The sequence below is a fragment of the Papio anubis genome, chromosome 4 (genome assembly GCF_008728515.1).
Source record: "Papio anubis isolate 15944 chromosome 4, Panubis1.0, whole genome shotgun sequence".
Lineage (NCBI taxonomy): Eukaryota > Metazoa > Chordata > Mammalia > Primates > Cercopithecidae > Papio > Papio anubis.
Window position 1 is genome coordinate 57036219 of NC_044979.1, and position 17988 is coordinate 57054206.

Below are 17988 nucleotides of genomic sequence, written 5' to 3' on the forward strand. Positions count from 1 at the left end.
AACAGCCTGCGTTCTGTTCCAGTCCCCCCTAGAAACAGGATGTCCTTCAGTGCTTGAGTCCACTGTGATATGCTTCTCTAGGGTAGAAACCCCACACTGGGCTGCTTTTTGGGGCCCCTCAGCTGAGGTGCAAGTGTGAGTGGAGACTCCGTCTGTCCTAGGCAGTTTTCCTGAGCCTCAGGGAACTTGCTCTTCTTGAATCCTTGCCTTCTATTGTCCCTCGCTGCCTCCCTGTAAGTGATAAATCTACTTCATGTAGCCTGGTGTGTGGGTGGGTGTTCTGTCTCAACAGACGCAGACAAGTTGGCAACCAGTGCACGGCGAACCTACTACATGATGGGGCCCCCAGATTCAGAGCTACTGTTTAAAGTTGGGGTGGTCTATGGAGACTGTTTCCTTAGACTCTGACACTTTGCAAACTTATTTCAGCTGATGCCAGGAGTCTTGGGCAGAGGTGGCAGTCTGAAGACTGTGACCTTAACCTCGAGTGTGGCTCACTCTGGATAATGACACATTTTTCAATTATGGGGCACTCATGTTGGATAAAAAGGGTAAGACAAAGTCCTTGCTTAGGAGAAATTTAAAATCCTGCTGAATAAACAAAATAGGCAGATACATGAACAATCCTGAAGGACGCCAAGCTGTATAAATACGCTGTGGAGGTCAGGAGGTTCTGTAGCATAAATCAGTGCGCTAAATGCTTACAGATATGAAGGGACTTGAGAATGTTTTTAGTTCTCTCTATTATAAAACAAGGTGAGTTATAGAGGGCAGGAAGGCTGGAGGGCTGACTTGGTGGCCTAGGATCCCTGGTAATCTCAGTGGGAGATAGGGGAGAGTAAACAAAGCAGTGGATGGGAGTGAAACACAGCCAAGAGTTCCTTTTCCCTGTGACATGAGATTCTTAATTTAGTCTCTGAATAAATTTAAGTCTGAAGTTACTCGAGCCCTGTATTTTACTTCAGCATTCTACCTCCTCTCAAAGCACTATGAAAAATCTGGCCAATCCTCCTTGGCAAAAGCACCTTCACGTCTTCTTTGGCAGCTGGGGAGTTAGTGACGTTCTGGTTGACTGTTGCCAAATTTCATCCCCAGGAATTCGGAAATAAGTCTTTTTTCCTGGAGAGCCCTCATCCTTGGAGTATAAGCTTGGCTTCCTGGAGTTTTCTGTAGAAAGGGACCTCATCAATCATCCAGTTCAACTCCTCCCACAGGGCAGAGGAAGCTCCTCGGAGTTCCTGCCAGGTTGCCATTGCTTGCTTGAATACCTCTTGTGGGAAGGAGCCCACTCTTTACCCAGGACAATCTACTTTACTCTGAGACAGTTTAAACTGTTTCAGATTCCTTTCATTTACTAGATTAACTTTTTTCTCCTGAAGATTTCTGACCAGGTTTTATTTTTATTTCAAATTTTATTTTCTGGGGCCAGGCCTGATGACACATGCCTATAGTCCTAGCTACTTAGGAGGCTGAGCGAGAGGATTGATTGAGCCCAGGAAGTTGAGACTGCAGTGAACTGTGATCACACTACTGCACCCCAGCCTGGGTGACAGAGCGAGACTCTGTCTCAAGAAAACCACACGTATATAATATTTATAGTACATATAGTATATTTAAAAACCATATATATATATACACACACACATATGGAGAGAGAGACAGAGAGAGAGAGAGAGAGAGACAGAGAGAGTATATTTCCTGGGAGAATCTAGTAACCAGAGAAACAAAGTTGATAATGATAAACATTTATTCAGCACTTAATATGATCCAGACATAATGCCAAGACCTTTACATATACATATATATATATATATATATATAAAAATCTCCTTTGATCCTTAAAGCTGCTCTATAATAGAGCACTACTGTTATCCCCATCTTGCAGATGAGAAAGCTGAGGCTTAAAATTTAACTCCCTTACATGAGCTAGGATGGAGCTCAGGTGCCAGAGCCAGATGGGATGTAGATAGCTGACTGCACTGCTCAGGCCCTTCACTTATTCAAAACTTTCGTGGACCTGACTTAGTCACATTGGGTACCATTTAAGATATATCTTTTACAATAAGTGTTTTATAGCTGATATTTTATGCTCATAAATCTAGCCTCGCTGTGTTTTCTGTGTATTAGTGACTACTAGTATTTTATGTTTTTACTCCGAATACACACACACACACACACACACACACATATGTTCTACAAAGCCCTTCTAAATTTCCCAATTTATATTATGCCAATGAAGTTGACTTTATGAACATCTTCTGGTAATCCCTTAATTCAAATCTGGCTGAGATTCTGCAGTGCTGAGCTTGATTTTATTTCTGTTTATCCCTGTGTTTTATCTCCTTTGCTGTTTTGGTTAAAAACATACATAATTCTGCTGTTCCCAGTTGGGTGTTACCATTACTCATGAACTGTTACCCAAAGATACCAGGGGTTCAGTGCAATTAGATAATGCAAATATTCAAGAGGAATTCAATCCAATCTAAAAAAGAGCAATGTCCCTATTGAATGTGATTTCTAATGAGATATTTGTCATGGAGATACCTGCATGTCGTGAGATCTTTTTAAAGACAACAGCAAGGAAAAAAATAAAAAAACCCAAAGCTTAAACTTCTTTATGAGAGTCCTAAAACATTTCCTTTTAGATATCACACTAAACACTATTTTCCCTGGTGTTTACTCATACAATACAGCCCCAAGCATGGAAATAAAGAAGATTCAACTTACAGGCTGTCCAGGCTCATCTCCCCCGAGGATTCTGAAGCCAAATCCAGACTCCATCCTCCGAAGGTGAACATCCAATTCCTTATAATCTGGACCTGGCATAAAGGAGATCCCAATGAGTAATGAATCCTGCCTCTTTCCCAGCCCCTGAGGAACTGAACATACCAATGATAAATTAATTTTGTGGATGTGATTAATGAGAGTGCTGTTAGGGTCAATGGAAACCACAGAGAATACAAAAAATATGGTAGCAAAAAAGTAGGTATTCCAAATTTAGGTAGTCCCTGGAATAATAGTGACCAGCCAAGGGCACTACTGGGGTATTACCAGAAGCAGAAAGAATACACGAATTTTCTGAGTAAGAAAATTGATGCCTTTATAATTCTTGATTTCCCTGAGAGCATTCGGATTGCCCTCAAGAAGCTTGACTATCACTTTCAGGATGTTTACTCTAATTAGAACAATTATTACGCAAGTAAGAGAGAACAGATGGCAAAACCCTGGAACTGTCTAGTAAAGCACTGCCTAGTAATTTATTAATATCTGTTTATGACATGATGCATCCAGTTTAGGAGTATGTGTGTGTGTGTGTAGTATAAACATATGCCCAATAGAAGTTGTCTCTTTTAAAATTGTAAAAATTAAAAGATATAGAATTTAAAGTTTCTTGTATTGGGGTTCAAGTGAAGCATTTATTTTCTGACAAACTCCTTTAGGGTTTTTATAACTTACAGGTAGAAATTCATCTGGGTCTAAGATGGACTTTTATCCCCGAAACATTTTAGAATGTGCAAGCCATAGATTGACTTTTGACTTCATGAGAGTACTCAAAATAAATAAGAAGATACTTTTCTGAAGTCAGCTGAAAGAACAGAGATGTATTTCAAAATAAGCTGAAAAACTCTCCTGAATGTCATTTTTTTCAGCCTTAGAATAAACTAAAACTATTAAATATAAAAATGTTTTGACTTTTTAAGTAGAATCTGATTTATGCTTAGCCCGTCCCCTTGCCCCTTGGCACCTTCGTCAGGGGGAAAAACTTCAGTCATGACCGAGCTGTGCATACTTTCGTGTCCACTGCTGGGATGCCAGCAGATGATCAGCGGTTTCAAGAACTATTTTTTATGCCATCCCTTGCTTAAGAAATGTTTAGCGATTTCTAGGCCTTAATGGTTTAAAGGAGGTATTAGAACTGTAGAAGCAGGTATTAAGTAAAATTCTCCTTGCTTAAACAGGATAGTTGTAGAAATTAAGACGAGATTTCAGAGAATTCTCATGGGACAAAAATCTACGTCTGAGCCCATGATTATATAGTAGCACTCGTTGTAGAGAGAGGCTCATTGACTGCTGGCCAGGCAGATATTTTCCAGGTTCTGCAGTAGGTGGGACTGCTGGAGTGATACAGCGTACAACGCACAATTATACAGGCTTGCCTTGGTGCCAACAACCTGGGCTATTCCCAGGGACACATGAAAGGCATCATTCACTTCTGAGATGTGGGCAAATGCCAATTATTTGTCTGGTGCTCTCTTAAATAAAGGTGAATCAGGCACATAAGTACATATGTTTGTATGCATTGTACAAGATTCAATGAGCATTCACACCCTTTTATGACCAAATGCACACATGACCAAGATCTTTTCCATTCAATGAATAATATGAAATTCTGCAAGAAGAATAAGCAATTAGACCTCCACATCCTTTAGAAATTATATAATCAATCATATTTTAAAAATGGGAGAACTTTAAAAATTCCATTCCTATTAAATAGAGTGGTGGCAGAGGGAAGATGAAAACTTTGCCTTACACTCTACGAGACACAATTGGCTTTTGAACTCAGTTTCTTCTGAAGTCTCCATATCATATATGAAATCACGTATAGGGGTGTGTGGTAAGGCTTTGGGAGTCTGGAGGCAGATGGAGTAGAGCTCTACAAAATCATAGCAGGTACCTGTACTCCACCCAAGGGAAGGAGAAAGACAAGGGGAAATGGGAGATGACGCATATTGCTCAATCACTGTTCAAACTTCTACAAGTTGATGATAATACGACTGTTCATGGCAATCTCTTCTGTAAGTCACTTTAAACTTGGAGGAACTCTAGACCACATACACATTAAAAATACAAATAGAAGGTGCTGTATTTGTGACACTTAAAATGATAGAGCCAGCATGTTTAACTGGAACTTCTCATCTCCTGTATTCTTCTCATTTTTGCATCACCACTGAGTATGCTAAGTGGGAAATTGTTCTTCCAGTGACTTCAGCACCCATCCATATTGCACAAGGAGCTTTACAAGAACCTTATTGTGTGATCCATCTTATTTGCTAAGTAAAACTTTTCCCCTAAAGAAATGCTGAAATTATGACAATCCCAGGAATGGAACTTTGAGAGGTGTCAAGGCACAAGAAGTTTGTCTTTTGTCAGAGAATCTGTGATTCCTGGAGGAATTAAGGGGCTTTTCTTTAATGAATAACTCATGACTTCTTTTTAGGAGAAAAACCTAGATTTTAGCAAGTAAATGTTATTTAACTCTGAAGAACAGAGACACGAACGAGGCATTTATTCTCCTCTTCCTGCTCTTTATGCACATTTTGGTGACAATTACGATCCTGTTGCTCTGACCCACCCTGATTTCAAATATAGGGTGGTATGTGCCAGCCATTTATTTCATCTACACTCTTCCATTCTTCCCAGCAGGGGTGGCCAGCTTCATGGTTCATGAGCAGGTAGAGAGAGGCAAAGAGAGACCCCTTAGAGAATGTTGGCAAACATGATTTATTTTTTATTTCTTTGTTAATTTTGAACACAGATTCAGAGGCTGCAGGGTCTGGACATTTTAGAGAAATGGTTAACTGGAAAAAAAGTTCATATGATAGATTGTGCCTTGAGGCAGCAGTTTTTTTTTTTTTTAGGGAAAATAAGAACATTTTAGAAAGCTAATTTTTCTTTGGTTTCTTTGTTTTCTTGGAGTCTGGCTTTACAAAATAACTAAAATTATATGTACAAAGCTGGGAGACATCATTCTTTTTCCTTCCCGCTTTGTTAGCTCTCCAGGCGGATTGTAATGTTTCTGAGTTTCCCCTAGCTGCTCTTCTGGCTGGATGACATGTTTCAATTACTGCAATTACTGTATCATGTTTTATCTCTTTCCTTATTAATGCGAGAACTTCAAGTGAAGAAATCCAAGGGCCAACTCTTTACCTCACTGCAACAGAGTTAACAATCACTATTCCTTTCTCTTGTTTCAAGAAACTATGCACCAGAGAGGTTGTTAGATGAGGGTATCTGGTAGATACCTATTTGGACCTGAGTTGCTTTGCATGTTGTTCAACTGTGCCCCTTTTACTCTTCTGTTCCCTTGTTTATTTTTTCTGTGCTCTTTTTAAAAAAAATCTTCTTTTTCCTCAGCACTTTTTGCAGAACTGTCAGGGACACTCTCAGGTCTCGCTTAATGCAGCTCAAGAGGAGGCAGTGGTTGTAAAGAAATGGACTAAGAGGAGACAAAGCATTCTTTGGATATTAGTGTTCAATGGCCAGCTGTGGCTAGTGTTGCTTCTTAGAAGTTGGGTCCTCGGATCCTCAGGCACTATGGAACAAAGCATCTCATGATCCTCTTCCTAGATGGAATTTTACATGACCACTGTGGCAAGTTACTGAAATGAAATTTGCAAGTCTTAGTTTATTCTAGGCTCATACCAATATTGCAAAAACGAACTTGAAAAAGTAGCAAATGGTGAGCACATCCAGGTATCAGGACAACCTCTCTCATAATAAAGAAAAGCAGATTTCAAAAGCTGATTTCTATTTCACATGAAGACTCCAGGGGCTTCACATGCTGTATGTTTCCTTAGTCTTGCTTTACGTAGCTTTGTGCACAGTTAGGGAAAAGGCTGGGTAACTGAACACAACTGATTAATTTTATGAATGGATTCAATCTTCAAAAACGCAAAGAACAACAATTTTATGAATTAATTTGGCACATGGGATGCTGCTGTAAACACGTCAATTAAATTTTGGTACTTGAATCCCCTTTCATGTTTTAATTAAAACATAAGTACCATAGCGTATCATCACAGTTTGGCACAGAGGATACATTTATTCAATTTTTCCTGCTGGAAAGAGAATCACTCTTTTTGGCTTTTCCTTGTAAAGAGATTTAGGAAAGTTAGCACGAGGAAGATACTAGGAATCAAAAAAGGTTATTAAACATGGTCTTGACTTCTGGATTTCTATGCACTCCAGATATAGAATGAGTTAAACAGGAATTATATAGTTTCTGTTGCTCAAATCTAACATTACCTAGTAAGCAGCTAATACTCTATCCTTTAAAATATCCCTTCTCTTTACTTGTTTGCTTTATCCCTGTGGGTATGTGAATGTGACCAAGCACGTGTTAGCCATAGTAGAAGCCATTTTCCAGTTTCTATTTGGTTCTCTCCTCAGCCTTCACATAAGCTCAGGTTTTTTCCATCCTAAATATGACTTTGCTCCCTCCTTCCATCTCTTTCTAGGAAAAGTAGTCTCTAGTGGAGCCTTCACTCTACCTCTGATTCATTCCTGCCAGTCTGGTTTATGCTCTCTCTTAGCACTACTGCAGTTTTTAAGGTCACTATGCATGCTAATGACCAAATTAAATGGCCTTTTTTTCTTTCCTCATACTGATTGATTTCAGTGCCTCATTTGATATTGTTGATGCACTGTTTATGACTTCAGATTTCTTTTGATCCTAAGTCGTTTCTGTAACACCCCATTTCCTGGCTCTCTTATTTTTGGGTGGAGTTGCCCATTCAAAGTTCCTGGCCATAGATTCCATTGTTTCTCACTAATATTCTCCTTAGTTGATGGCATAATTACCATTGGTTGTCTATAGTGTTCCATTATGCACAGTCCGTAGGAGTTGCTAAATAAACATTTCCTGAATTTAATTGCCTTAAGATACTCACCAGTCTCCTAGACCCAATGCACCACAGCATTATTCCACTATGGAGTTATCACTTAGTTTCATAAATACATATTATTTAGAACTTTCTATTATCAATTTTGCCTCTGTACCTAAGGATCTTATGCAGATAAAGTTAATAATATACCTTATAATTATGATAAATGTATCTGAGTCAAAATCATGACACATAATTTGATGAGACATTTTACAAATGTGACAAAAAGTATGCGGCATCTACTTATTTTATCTTATTATTATTATTTTTTTGAGATGGAGTCTCGCTCTGTCACCAGGCTGGAGTGTAGTGGTGTGATCTTGGCTCACTGCAACCTCCGCCTTCCAGGTTCAAGCAATTCTCCTGCCTCAGCCTCCCGAGTAGCTGGGACTACAGGCGCCCATCACCATGCCCGGCTAATTTTTGTATTTTTAGTAGAGACGGGGATTCACCATGTTGGCCAGGATGGTCTCGATCTGTTGACCTCGTGATCTGCCAGACTCGGCCTCCCAAAGTGCTGGGATTATAGGCATGCGCCACCGTGCCCGGCCATTTTTGTATTTTTTATTAGAGGTGAGGTCTGGCTTTGTTGCCCAAGCTAGAGTGTGGTGGTGTGATCACAGCTCACTACTCAGATTCCTGGATTCAAGCCATTTTCCTGTCTTGTCTCGGTCTCCCAAGTAGCTGGGACTACAGGCACGCCACAGCGCCCAGCTAACTCTTTAAATTTTTTGTAGAGATGGAGGTCTTGCCATCTTGTCTAGGTTGGTTTTGAACTCCTTGGCTCAAGCTATTTTCCCACCCTGGCTTCCCAAATGCTGGGATTACAGGCATGAGCCACAGCGCCAAGCAAGATCTATTTATTTTAAATGCAGTCATGATTTTCCAGAATATTCTGATAACTTGTGTGGACATTCAACCAACTATTTGGATTGGTTCTTTTCTTCAAAATCTGAATTGCACAGTAACATAATATACCCCAACTATATTATAACTTTTGTCTTCTAAGTGATGTATTTTTTAAAAAGGTAATTTTTTAAAAAGGTAAACTGTTACTTTGCATATATGTCAAAGTAATCTAAACTACTGGGCCACTCTCCTTCTCCTGTTTTTAAATGAAGTACATTCAGAATCTGAGATTTTTAAGACATGTGCTTTTTTGTGACCAGTAAGCTGAGATTTAAAATTCCAAATTAAATCTTAATTTCATCTTGCAACTGTAATTACTAGGTCCCATTTTCTCTCTGGGCATAAGATAATCTTTTTAAAAAATTACAAAGATTTAACCGTCAGTATAGAGGAATAATCATGCTTTAAAATTTTTAGACCAAGCTAAACAAATACTTTAGGCGTTATTTTAGGAGAAAATACTAAATAATATCTTCCATATTTTCTACATATCCCCCCAAAAATGACATGGAAACTTACAGAATGAAATGATCTCAGGCACATATATTCTCCAAGGGGTGTTAGAACATGCTGAGATGGATAATGATCTGTCATCATGGAAACACTTTGGAGATGTGTGCTGTGAGCCCACAGCCCTGAAATAGTGCTACTATTATAAAACACTATTTTCCGCAATTGTTTGAGTATTCTGGCTTTCAATCTGGTGGTCTGATTAGCTGTTTAAAGCATTTTCATCATGAATTCTAAGAGCAAAAAAAATTAAATCTTCTTTTTCCTCCAACATTTGTACAATAATGTTAAATATTTTAACCTAAACTAAAATTGGTGTTTTCCAAATGGTTAAGTAAAAAAAAAAAAAAATTTTCCTTTTAAGCAAACTAATTGGTTATTACTGAAAGCTCTTTAAAATATGATATTTTAGCCTAACTTAAAATCTTACTGAAATATAGTATTTTATAATTGGCATGGTTAAAAAAAATTAAGTTGATACAGATATTTACTTGATTTGAAAAGAATTTCATTCTATGTTAGCAACATTTCTAATCCATTCTTTGGAAATGTCTGAATTGTAAATCTCTTGAGACCTTCTATCTTCTTATTTGTATCTAGTCTAGTGTTATTCAATGTAAAATAAAATGTAAGCCACATAAGTAATTTAACATTTTCTAGTAGGCACATTTTAGAAAACAAAACAGATGAAATCAATTTTTATAATATATTTTGTTTGATTTAGTATATCCAAAATATTATTTCAACAGAAATCAATATAAAATAATTAATGAAATCTTTCTTTTTTGTTTGGGCACTGTCTGTGAAATCCAGTGTGGATTTTACACCTATATGACAGCATATCTAAATTTACAGTGGCCAATTTCAAGTACCCAATAGCCACATGTAGCTAGTGGCTACTGTATTACATAGCACAGACCTAGTCAGTCTGATGGCTCTCTTTGGCAGCTGTTTTTCATCCAGCCTTTTACTAGAGTATTTAATGAAAGAAATTCATGAATATGACTGTTTCCCTTTGTCTTTTGTTGGCAGGCATTTAGGCTCACCATGATGAGACTTGCTGTCTACCTTGAATACATGTTTTATGTAGGTGACTAAAGTAGCACAGTGATTATATACTAAGAAACTGATACTACTCAGAAGAATGATTTGTTACACAAAATGGAAGACGTTTTGTTCACAGAACTGTGAGTACTGAACAATACTTGCCGGAGGAATCCATTCGAAAACTGGTCCTGGGTGGCACTTGTTCTGGATGGGAAAATGGGGAATTAAAGTTGAAATTCATTTATGGCATTTTAAAATTCATCTTTACTTTCTTTTTTGTTGCTATCATAACTCCCCCAAACACAATCTTATACTTATGTTTAATAATTTTTTTTCCTCTAAGATCCAAGTTAGTGGACAGATTTACCCTGCTTTATGTATGAGCATGTATGTAAATATGTTTCTTTTACGTGCATCCAAAATAGAAAAATCTGAATTTTTTTAAAATCAGAATAGAATAAGATTACCATTTCTAAATATTAAGTTTTGATTCTCATTATAAGAATACTTATTTGAAAGTAAAGCCAATCTAGAACCTGAAATATATACAGAAAATATAGGTCCTTAAAAATTAGGTTATAATTTTGTGTCATAAAATGTTGAAATGAAAAGTGGAAAATCCAGTCAATAATTACACTAGTCCAAATATTTTGATATTTCCAATTATCTGGGCAGTTGAAATTATGTATAAGTAGTTGAGTTAAATTGGTTTATTTTAGTAATAGAGATCCTTTATAAGAATTATGATATAATCTATGCTACTTCTAACAGCATAAAAATTCAAAAAAGTGAGTATAAAACACCTTTAAAATGTAGGCATAGCCCACATTTAGAATTCTAGAACCTAGAACAACCTGGTTGCACACTGTGTTCTGGAAGTATTTGGAGACATGTTGCTCTCATGCATGAACATTTTTCAGGGGTAGGCAAGGCTCCAATTGACATGCTTCCTCCTACTCTACATGGTTGAGATGTGCAACTCCTTACTGTGTGTTTGAGAAATGCAGACTTTCACCATGTCTTTATCTGGGACTGCTAAACGTGAAGAAGAGCATAATTAAATTGTCCCTTGATTTTCAATCTGCCTTCTAAATCCCTGGTCTTAATACCATAGTGACAGAGAGGCAAGGCACCTTTCATTTCACAGATGGTTAAGATCCAAAATGCTGAGTGACTTGCGTAAGGTATTCTATACTATCTCACAGGAAACTCTTCAAGAACCTTTTTAGAAAACAAACGTATTATATCTAAGTTTTAAACTTAATTAGAATGCATTATCCAATAAAACTCTTTCTTGTTTCATTTTAATATTATTATGAATTAATAATACACTCTTTTCTGACCATGCTATACATTTTTTTCCTAACATCTCCAGATATTCTTCCTGTTCCTTCATGGTTCTGTCAGTAGAGAATTTCCTAAACCATACAACTGGGTTTAATATGAGATGGGCAGAAGACACATGTATGCAAACCTCTGGTCAAGAAATACTTAAGAAGTTAAAGATCTACGTTAAGATATGCTGAGTTACTTCTATCTGAGAGAATGGCAGGATATTTTTGCCTCTATGATGAATTTCATGTTAAGTTTACCACATTGTTTTGCTTTTGAATCATGTCAGGAATTACAGATAAAAATTAATTAAACATTACTAAACCTCTCTAAAACATAAATTCACGTTGTAGGTAGAAGAACTGTAAAATGTTCTTGCAAGAACCACTCCTCCCACACTTTGAGACTTCAATATGTAAACTACTTGTTGCTTGGAAGAAATTTCATATCATTATTATTATTTTGGTCTATAAAATTATATATTTATGATATATAATCATCAATCATATGTGATTATTCCTTAAGAGCATTTATAGAGGAGGCAACTTACAGTTTTGAAAGGCAGAGAGTAAGAATCTAGTACAATAGAACTCCTCCATTCTGAATGTGTTAAGATGACATAATTTTATAAGACAGTTGTACCATATAAAGCACTATAAAAAAATGAGTATTTTTTCCTTAAACTTTAAAAATTAAAATAAGACCAAAGTCTGGTTGCTTTCTCATTGAGCTTTGTTTCAAATAAAGAGCCAGTTGGCTCATGGAAGGCATAACAATCATTCCTCCCAGGTAAGCTGTGTTTAGCTTTCTGGCAGAATTGCTATTTTTTTATTTTTATTTTTTATTTATTTTTTATTTTTTATTATACTTTAAGTTCTAGGGTACATGTGCACAACGTGCAGGTTTGTTACATATGTGTACCTGTGCCATGTTGGTGTGCTGCACCCATTAACTCGTCATTTACATTAGGTATATCTCCTAATGCTATCCCTCCCCTCCCCCCACAATAGGAGATCATTTGGACACAGGAAGGGGATCATCATACACAGCATTGTTATTTTTTAAGAACCTTCATGTTTGGTGTGGCTGCTTAGGATTATGACTTGAGAAATGTCCTTTTGTCTGTATCAGGGATGGAAGACTGCTACCTTTAAAACACTTCCATTAGCTATAAAACTGACATTTTATGTTATACTCTCACGAGGACCGACTTGCCAGCTAGCACTTAAACTCTGCAGCCCTGACGGTCTCACATTTATTCATGAATATACATTGGGTTAAGTTGTCAACTCGTGCAACCAACAAAATGCTTTGATATATTAAATAACTTTCAATCAAGAGCTGATTTTTAGAGTTTACTTTTTACTCCTCCCCCTGCCTTTATCCCTTAATTCCAAGATCTTTTAGTTTTAAATTACTGAATGAAATAAATTTATAAGCTCTAGGATTGGATCTAATTTCTAAAATACATGGGGAAAATATGTGTCCTACCACAACTTTTATTTTACTATCTCTATATTACTTAGCTCACACCATGGTAATTTCCTGTTTCAGAAGGAACCTGTTGGAAATATAAACGCTACCACAGTTACTTAGAAAGCTATCTGAGGATACCTTTTTAAAATTAGATTTCCAAGTTAATTAAAATCTACATATTAAAATGGCAGACACAGCTTAACTGGATTTACTGATCTTCATATTAATATATTATATGCAAAGTAATGCACAATGTGATATATTAGAAACTCCAGCTAAAAGGCAAATTTTTTCACAGATCAAATCATAACATACATTATACTAAGGATAACAATAATGCTTTTCCCATGAGAAAAGGGTGCAGAAAATTAATCTCTCAGTATAATTGAGGACATTTAAAATGATAACATTATTACATCTTTTTCTATCCTTTTATTTTTCTAACGCTAGAGTCACTGGTAAAAGTGTTTTAACATTTACTTATCTTATTTTAATATTTCACTAAAGTAAGATTGTGTTCCAGAGAACATACGTGGGGGGTACTTTATCTAACGCCATTGGACATCAGCAGTGTTCGAGCAAATCAGACCGGGGCTTGATCTAGCACAGTGTTCACATGTGAGGGTGTTCTCTGGGAAGGCACGGTGGCCTTTTATGATCACATAATAGCTGCCTGTAGCTATGGCATCCATGAATTTATTTAAACCTTTCTGAAACTTTTTCATATTTCCAGCTTGGCTCAATTGGGTATTTAATTACATAGGAAAAGGAGACTTGGAGTCAGGAAAGCTTGAGCTGAAAGATTTTCACAGGCTTCAGAGCTCTAGTTTCGAGCACCCTAGAGAGATACTACCATATGTGATGTGGCTTCCCCCATCACTTTTCATTTAGAGATTCAAGCGGTGTTCTGCGATGAATAATGCTATTACAGTACCCCATCCTTTCAAGTGGCTCTGCTGTTAGGCTAGGAGACAGTACAAACTACAACTTTTGCTCACTAATAACAAGGAAAGAGCAGTAGAAAACCTGATAGTTTAGAAATACAACCACCCATTTGTGATCAGCCATGAATTACATGTGTATTACAATCCTGAACAATGAAAGAATTCAATAATCAATGAACAACAAAAGAGCAGGATAACAGCCATAGATGTGAAAAACACAACTGTCCATTTTTTATCTGCCACAAATTATAATTTCATTTCAGATACAGTACTAAAAAACAGTTTGCTTCTCTGTTATACTCTTGAACTGGCCTGTGATCACTTTTGATTGCTACCTTTGCTATGATACTCAGCACTTATTATTCTAATTCTGAAAAGGAAAATTGATTGTGTGAGCTCTTTTGAAGACATTTCAGAGAAATTTCTGTTCTAAAGAGGTTATACCATAAGGCACATTACACCATATGGATCTTTGACATTTTTATGATTCTACATTTGAGTGATATCTTACCACAAAGCAGTGTGGACATGTTGTACCTCATAAATTGTTCACTTATGATAACCAAAGTTCAATGCCAAGAGAAAAAAGTTTGAACAACTTCAGTCATAATTCAACTTGGGTTTAAACCAAGAGACAGAACCCTGAGGGAAGAGTTTCTGGAAATAAGAATGTTTCTTTTCCATTCCTGGTTGCATCTACTTATTGTTCTAGCTTTCAAGGCTGCAGTGTGCAACAGGCCCAAGAAGTGTCCCCATGAGCTGAATGAGAAGACAAACCTTTAGAGTAAGACTGGCTTAAAGAAAAGTGAAGCAACAGGACAAGGCCCTCTCTCCTATATCAACAGACCCATCAGAGTGATCAAGACTTAATTTCGTAAGATTCCAAAGTGAGCAACATTCATTTTCTTTGGAAAGCACTTTATACTGCCTTGCCTATCACAGTTCCTCTTTTCAGTACCAGTATCTAGCTGTAGTTATTTAAGTATAATCTTTCCCAGAAGAAGGAGACAGATGAGATTAACCCCCTTTCAGTTCAGTGATTATCGTGATGTTGAACCTGACTTATTTTCTGTATTAAGAAAGAGGACTCCACGGCATAGCACTTAAATGTGCAAAACCTTACTACCTATTTTTTTTCTACTTCATCTGCCATGCACTAGATTTGTACATATGTCTAACTTTCTGGGTATGGAAGGAGTTTACTGGGCGTTTGGCTACCAACACAGTCACTAATAAGCCTTTACTTCAAGTTAGGGATAAAATATGTATAGGCAAACATTGTATCAGCCAAATAAATTAGCTTGAAAAAATTATTTATCTGAGTAGGTATTACGCTTTTTATTCATGGTGTGTACATTTAGATATATGCTTTTCTTGAACAGTAATGATGATTATTCCTTGAATAGATGATATAAAAAGGGAAAACTTGATAATTTATCATTCAAATGAGGACAGTCTAGGGTGGCGAAAAGTGAACTATTGATAATCATGCCAGGACAGCACAGACAGGGATTGTTCAGGAAACTTCCATGTAGTCACCCTAGATAGTCTTATAAGTAACTAGGCCAGTAATAGAAGGTTTCCTATCATATCAGAAATACGTGTTGGATGCAAGGATGCAGTCACACAGAGAGAAAGAAGGGAGGAGGAGATGCAGGGGAGAAAACACTAAGGGCCTTTAGAACTACTTTTCTCCAACGTTAGAAATGGCATATGTAGTTCAGCATTAGGAATGCTAGCATACAAACCAGAACGTTCAAGTCATTCCTACTGTGACTGTAAAACAAATTCAAGGCCTTCCTTTATGAGGTTCTTGGGAAAAAGACAGAGAAAAGACAAGTGAAAAATAGCACGGCTTGTCCCACTATGCAAAGGTATTTTCTTTTGTTTTCAATTTTTAAAATTGCAAGTAGTAGGGACATCAAGAAGTCTATTATCAATAGAGACTATTATCACACACAGAATAGTCACGTTTGTCTAAAAGTCTTTGGTAGAGAGGGAAGTTGGGGAGATTTTTGATCTTTTCTGGGAACTGGCAGTAATGACTGAGGGTCAATGTTTAAATAATTAATATGAAGATCCAGAAGGTCCACTGATTAAAACTTTTTTAGGGACTTTTTGGGCAGAGTTATACTTTTATACATGTAAGTTTAAGCTTATATGGAATTAAGTAAGTGGGGAAAAATTATTTTTTTTCTTTTGTTTTGCACAGAGTTCTCCAGCAAGGATTAATGAGATTTTGATAATGCAAAGGTACTTAACACATAACATTGTCTTGATTGAACATCAGTTTTCACATGGAAGTTGAGAAACTCTCAGTATGTAGTTATTTTTACTGCACAATTTCACACATTAAAATATTGATATTTTTGCTGTGTTGTGTAATGGGGCCTTGTTCAGAAATCGTTTTCCTATGTGTTTGTTTGTTTGTTTGTGTCCTCAACTTCACTGTAAGCTTCTAATGAGCAGAGGTTATTTCTCGTAACTTCTCTTGTGGAGTGCCCTGCAGAGTTCTAGACACATAGTGAGTGTTTCATATATTCTTATTGATTGATATGGAGCCTGGAGTTGCCACCTCTGGGCACTGTGCCTAATGTTCTGAAATCAGAGGCGCTGCTAGCCTGCTGGGTGGGAGAATCTTCCTTTCTCTGTCCTGCTCCATTCCCAGCTCATCTTGAGATCTCATGAAGATAGGAGGTATTTCCTATCACAGCATGTACCTGTCATGTTCTGTTTCACGTGGCTCTAGTATCCTATGATCATCTTCATTTGTTTAAAATCACAGCAATATTTTTTCAGGAATACATCTTTATTAAGACGTCCTGTGCATGCATATTAAAATGTCAGCATAATCTAATTATGAGTCAAATGAGGCACAGCAGCATTTCCATCATTTGATAAATTTCCATCATTTGTAGGGGACTGGTGACTGGAATCCAAATGTTTCTTGACAGCCTTGACAGAACAAACATTCTGTAGCTCTGTACAGCTCAGGCTTGTGGGTGGAGGGGTGTCTTTTTATTTGGCGACTGCAACCCAGTTTTGAAAGTGAATGCAAAAATCTCTTTAGCTTTAGACATGGTTGTAAGGAAGGACACCATGAGATCACTATAGGCTAGGGAAAATGTCAAAGGACTCAGTTTAAACAGCTCTGGTTAGGATTTTTTCCACACTTTCCCTCGTTGCACTGATTTTTTTCCCCCCAGGAAAAGACACAAGAATAAATAGAGCCAAACCTAAATGTTATGCATGTGATTCAAAGGAATAAGCATAGGAATGGTTCCTAATCACAAATTTTAAAATATTGATCTTTTGTTTGGGTATATACATTTTATGATCATTGCATTAAAAAAACCTATTTGAAGATGATGAGAAACAGACTGAGCTTTCCAATCATTAATTAAAATCTTTTTCTTTTAGTATTGCTTTAAACATTTACATGAGAAAATGAAACTTGGAAATGGAAATGTACAGGAGGGCAAAAGGCTGTCTTTTTTTTTTTTTTTTTTTTAAGACACTCACATATCCACAAGCAGAGTGAACGGATCAGCTATCCAGAGAGACTAGAGAAAGCGGTGCCATGCTCTCCTGGTATCTTTAATTTTCAGTGGTAGAGCTTTTCTTACCTTGATATGATTTCTATGTTTCATTGACACTCCATTTAGTGTTATGAAGAAACGTGGTAGAAAAGAGAAGGATAGGAAACGCAATGAGCTTGCCCTCTTTTGGCTTCCTGAGATTTTTGACCCTGAAAACATTACTGTGACCTTAGAAACATTAGAGAGAGCTGATGAAAGCAGGAAGGGGGTGTGATGAGGGCGGCAGCAGCAGTGGCACAGGGAGAGCACTGATGGGGGGCCCACGGGGGGCGGTGAGGTGGGGAGTCAGGATGTTTGCTGTCCCTGCAGCTGTAGAGGGAAAGGGCGATGAAGAGCTACCAGACGAGGACTGAAAAAGAAAGCTCTGGGAGGTTAAGGCGGACTGGTTACTTGGTTTGTTACAGGTGAGGAGGGGAAAGGCAATGACCAGAAGCAGCATTGCAAGGGCTGGATAAAGAAATAATTCTTTTAGAGTTGAGAGAGCGTTGTGTACAAGAAAACTGAGGG

At 37.2% G+C, this 17988-nt stretch overlaps 1 protein-coding gene across 10 annotated transcripts in view; it reads right to left on the reverse strand.

Annotated features, from left to right (window-relative positions):
- The window catches only part of LOC101024293 (membrane-associated guanylate kinase, WW and PDZ domain-containing protein 2), a 1445327-nt gene that overhangs the window by 135939 nt on the left and 1291400 nt on the right, over positions 1 to 17988 (reverse strand). For 7 of the 10 annotated variants that reach the window (XM_031665959.1, XM_031665955.1, XM_031665962.1 and 4 more), the window contains 2 exons: positions 10293 to 10334; positions 2728 to 2819 (listed from right to left, as the gene is read on the reverse strand). In XM_031665959.1, the coding sequence (XP_031521819.1) occupies positions 2728 to 2819; positions 10293 to 10334 (134 nt within the window). The remainder of the gene's footprint in view (positions 1 to 2727; positions 2820 to 10292; positions 10335 to 17988) is intronic. The other 3 variants (XM_031665957.1, XM_031665956.1, XM_031665961.1) reach the window with 1 other exon arrangement.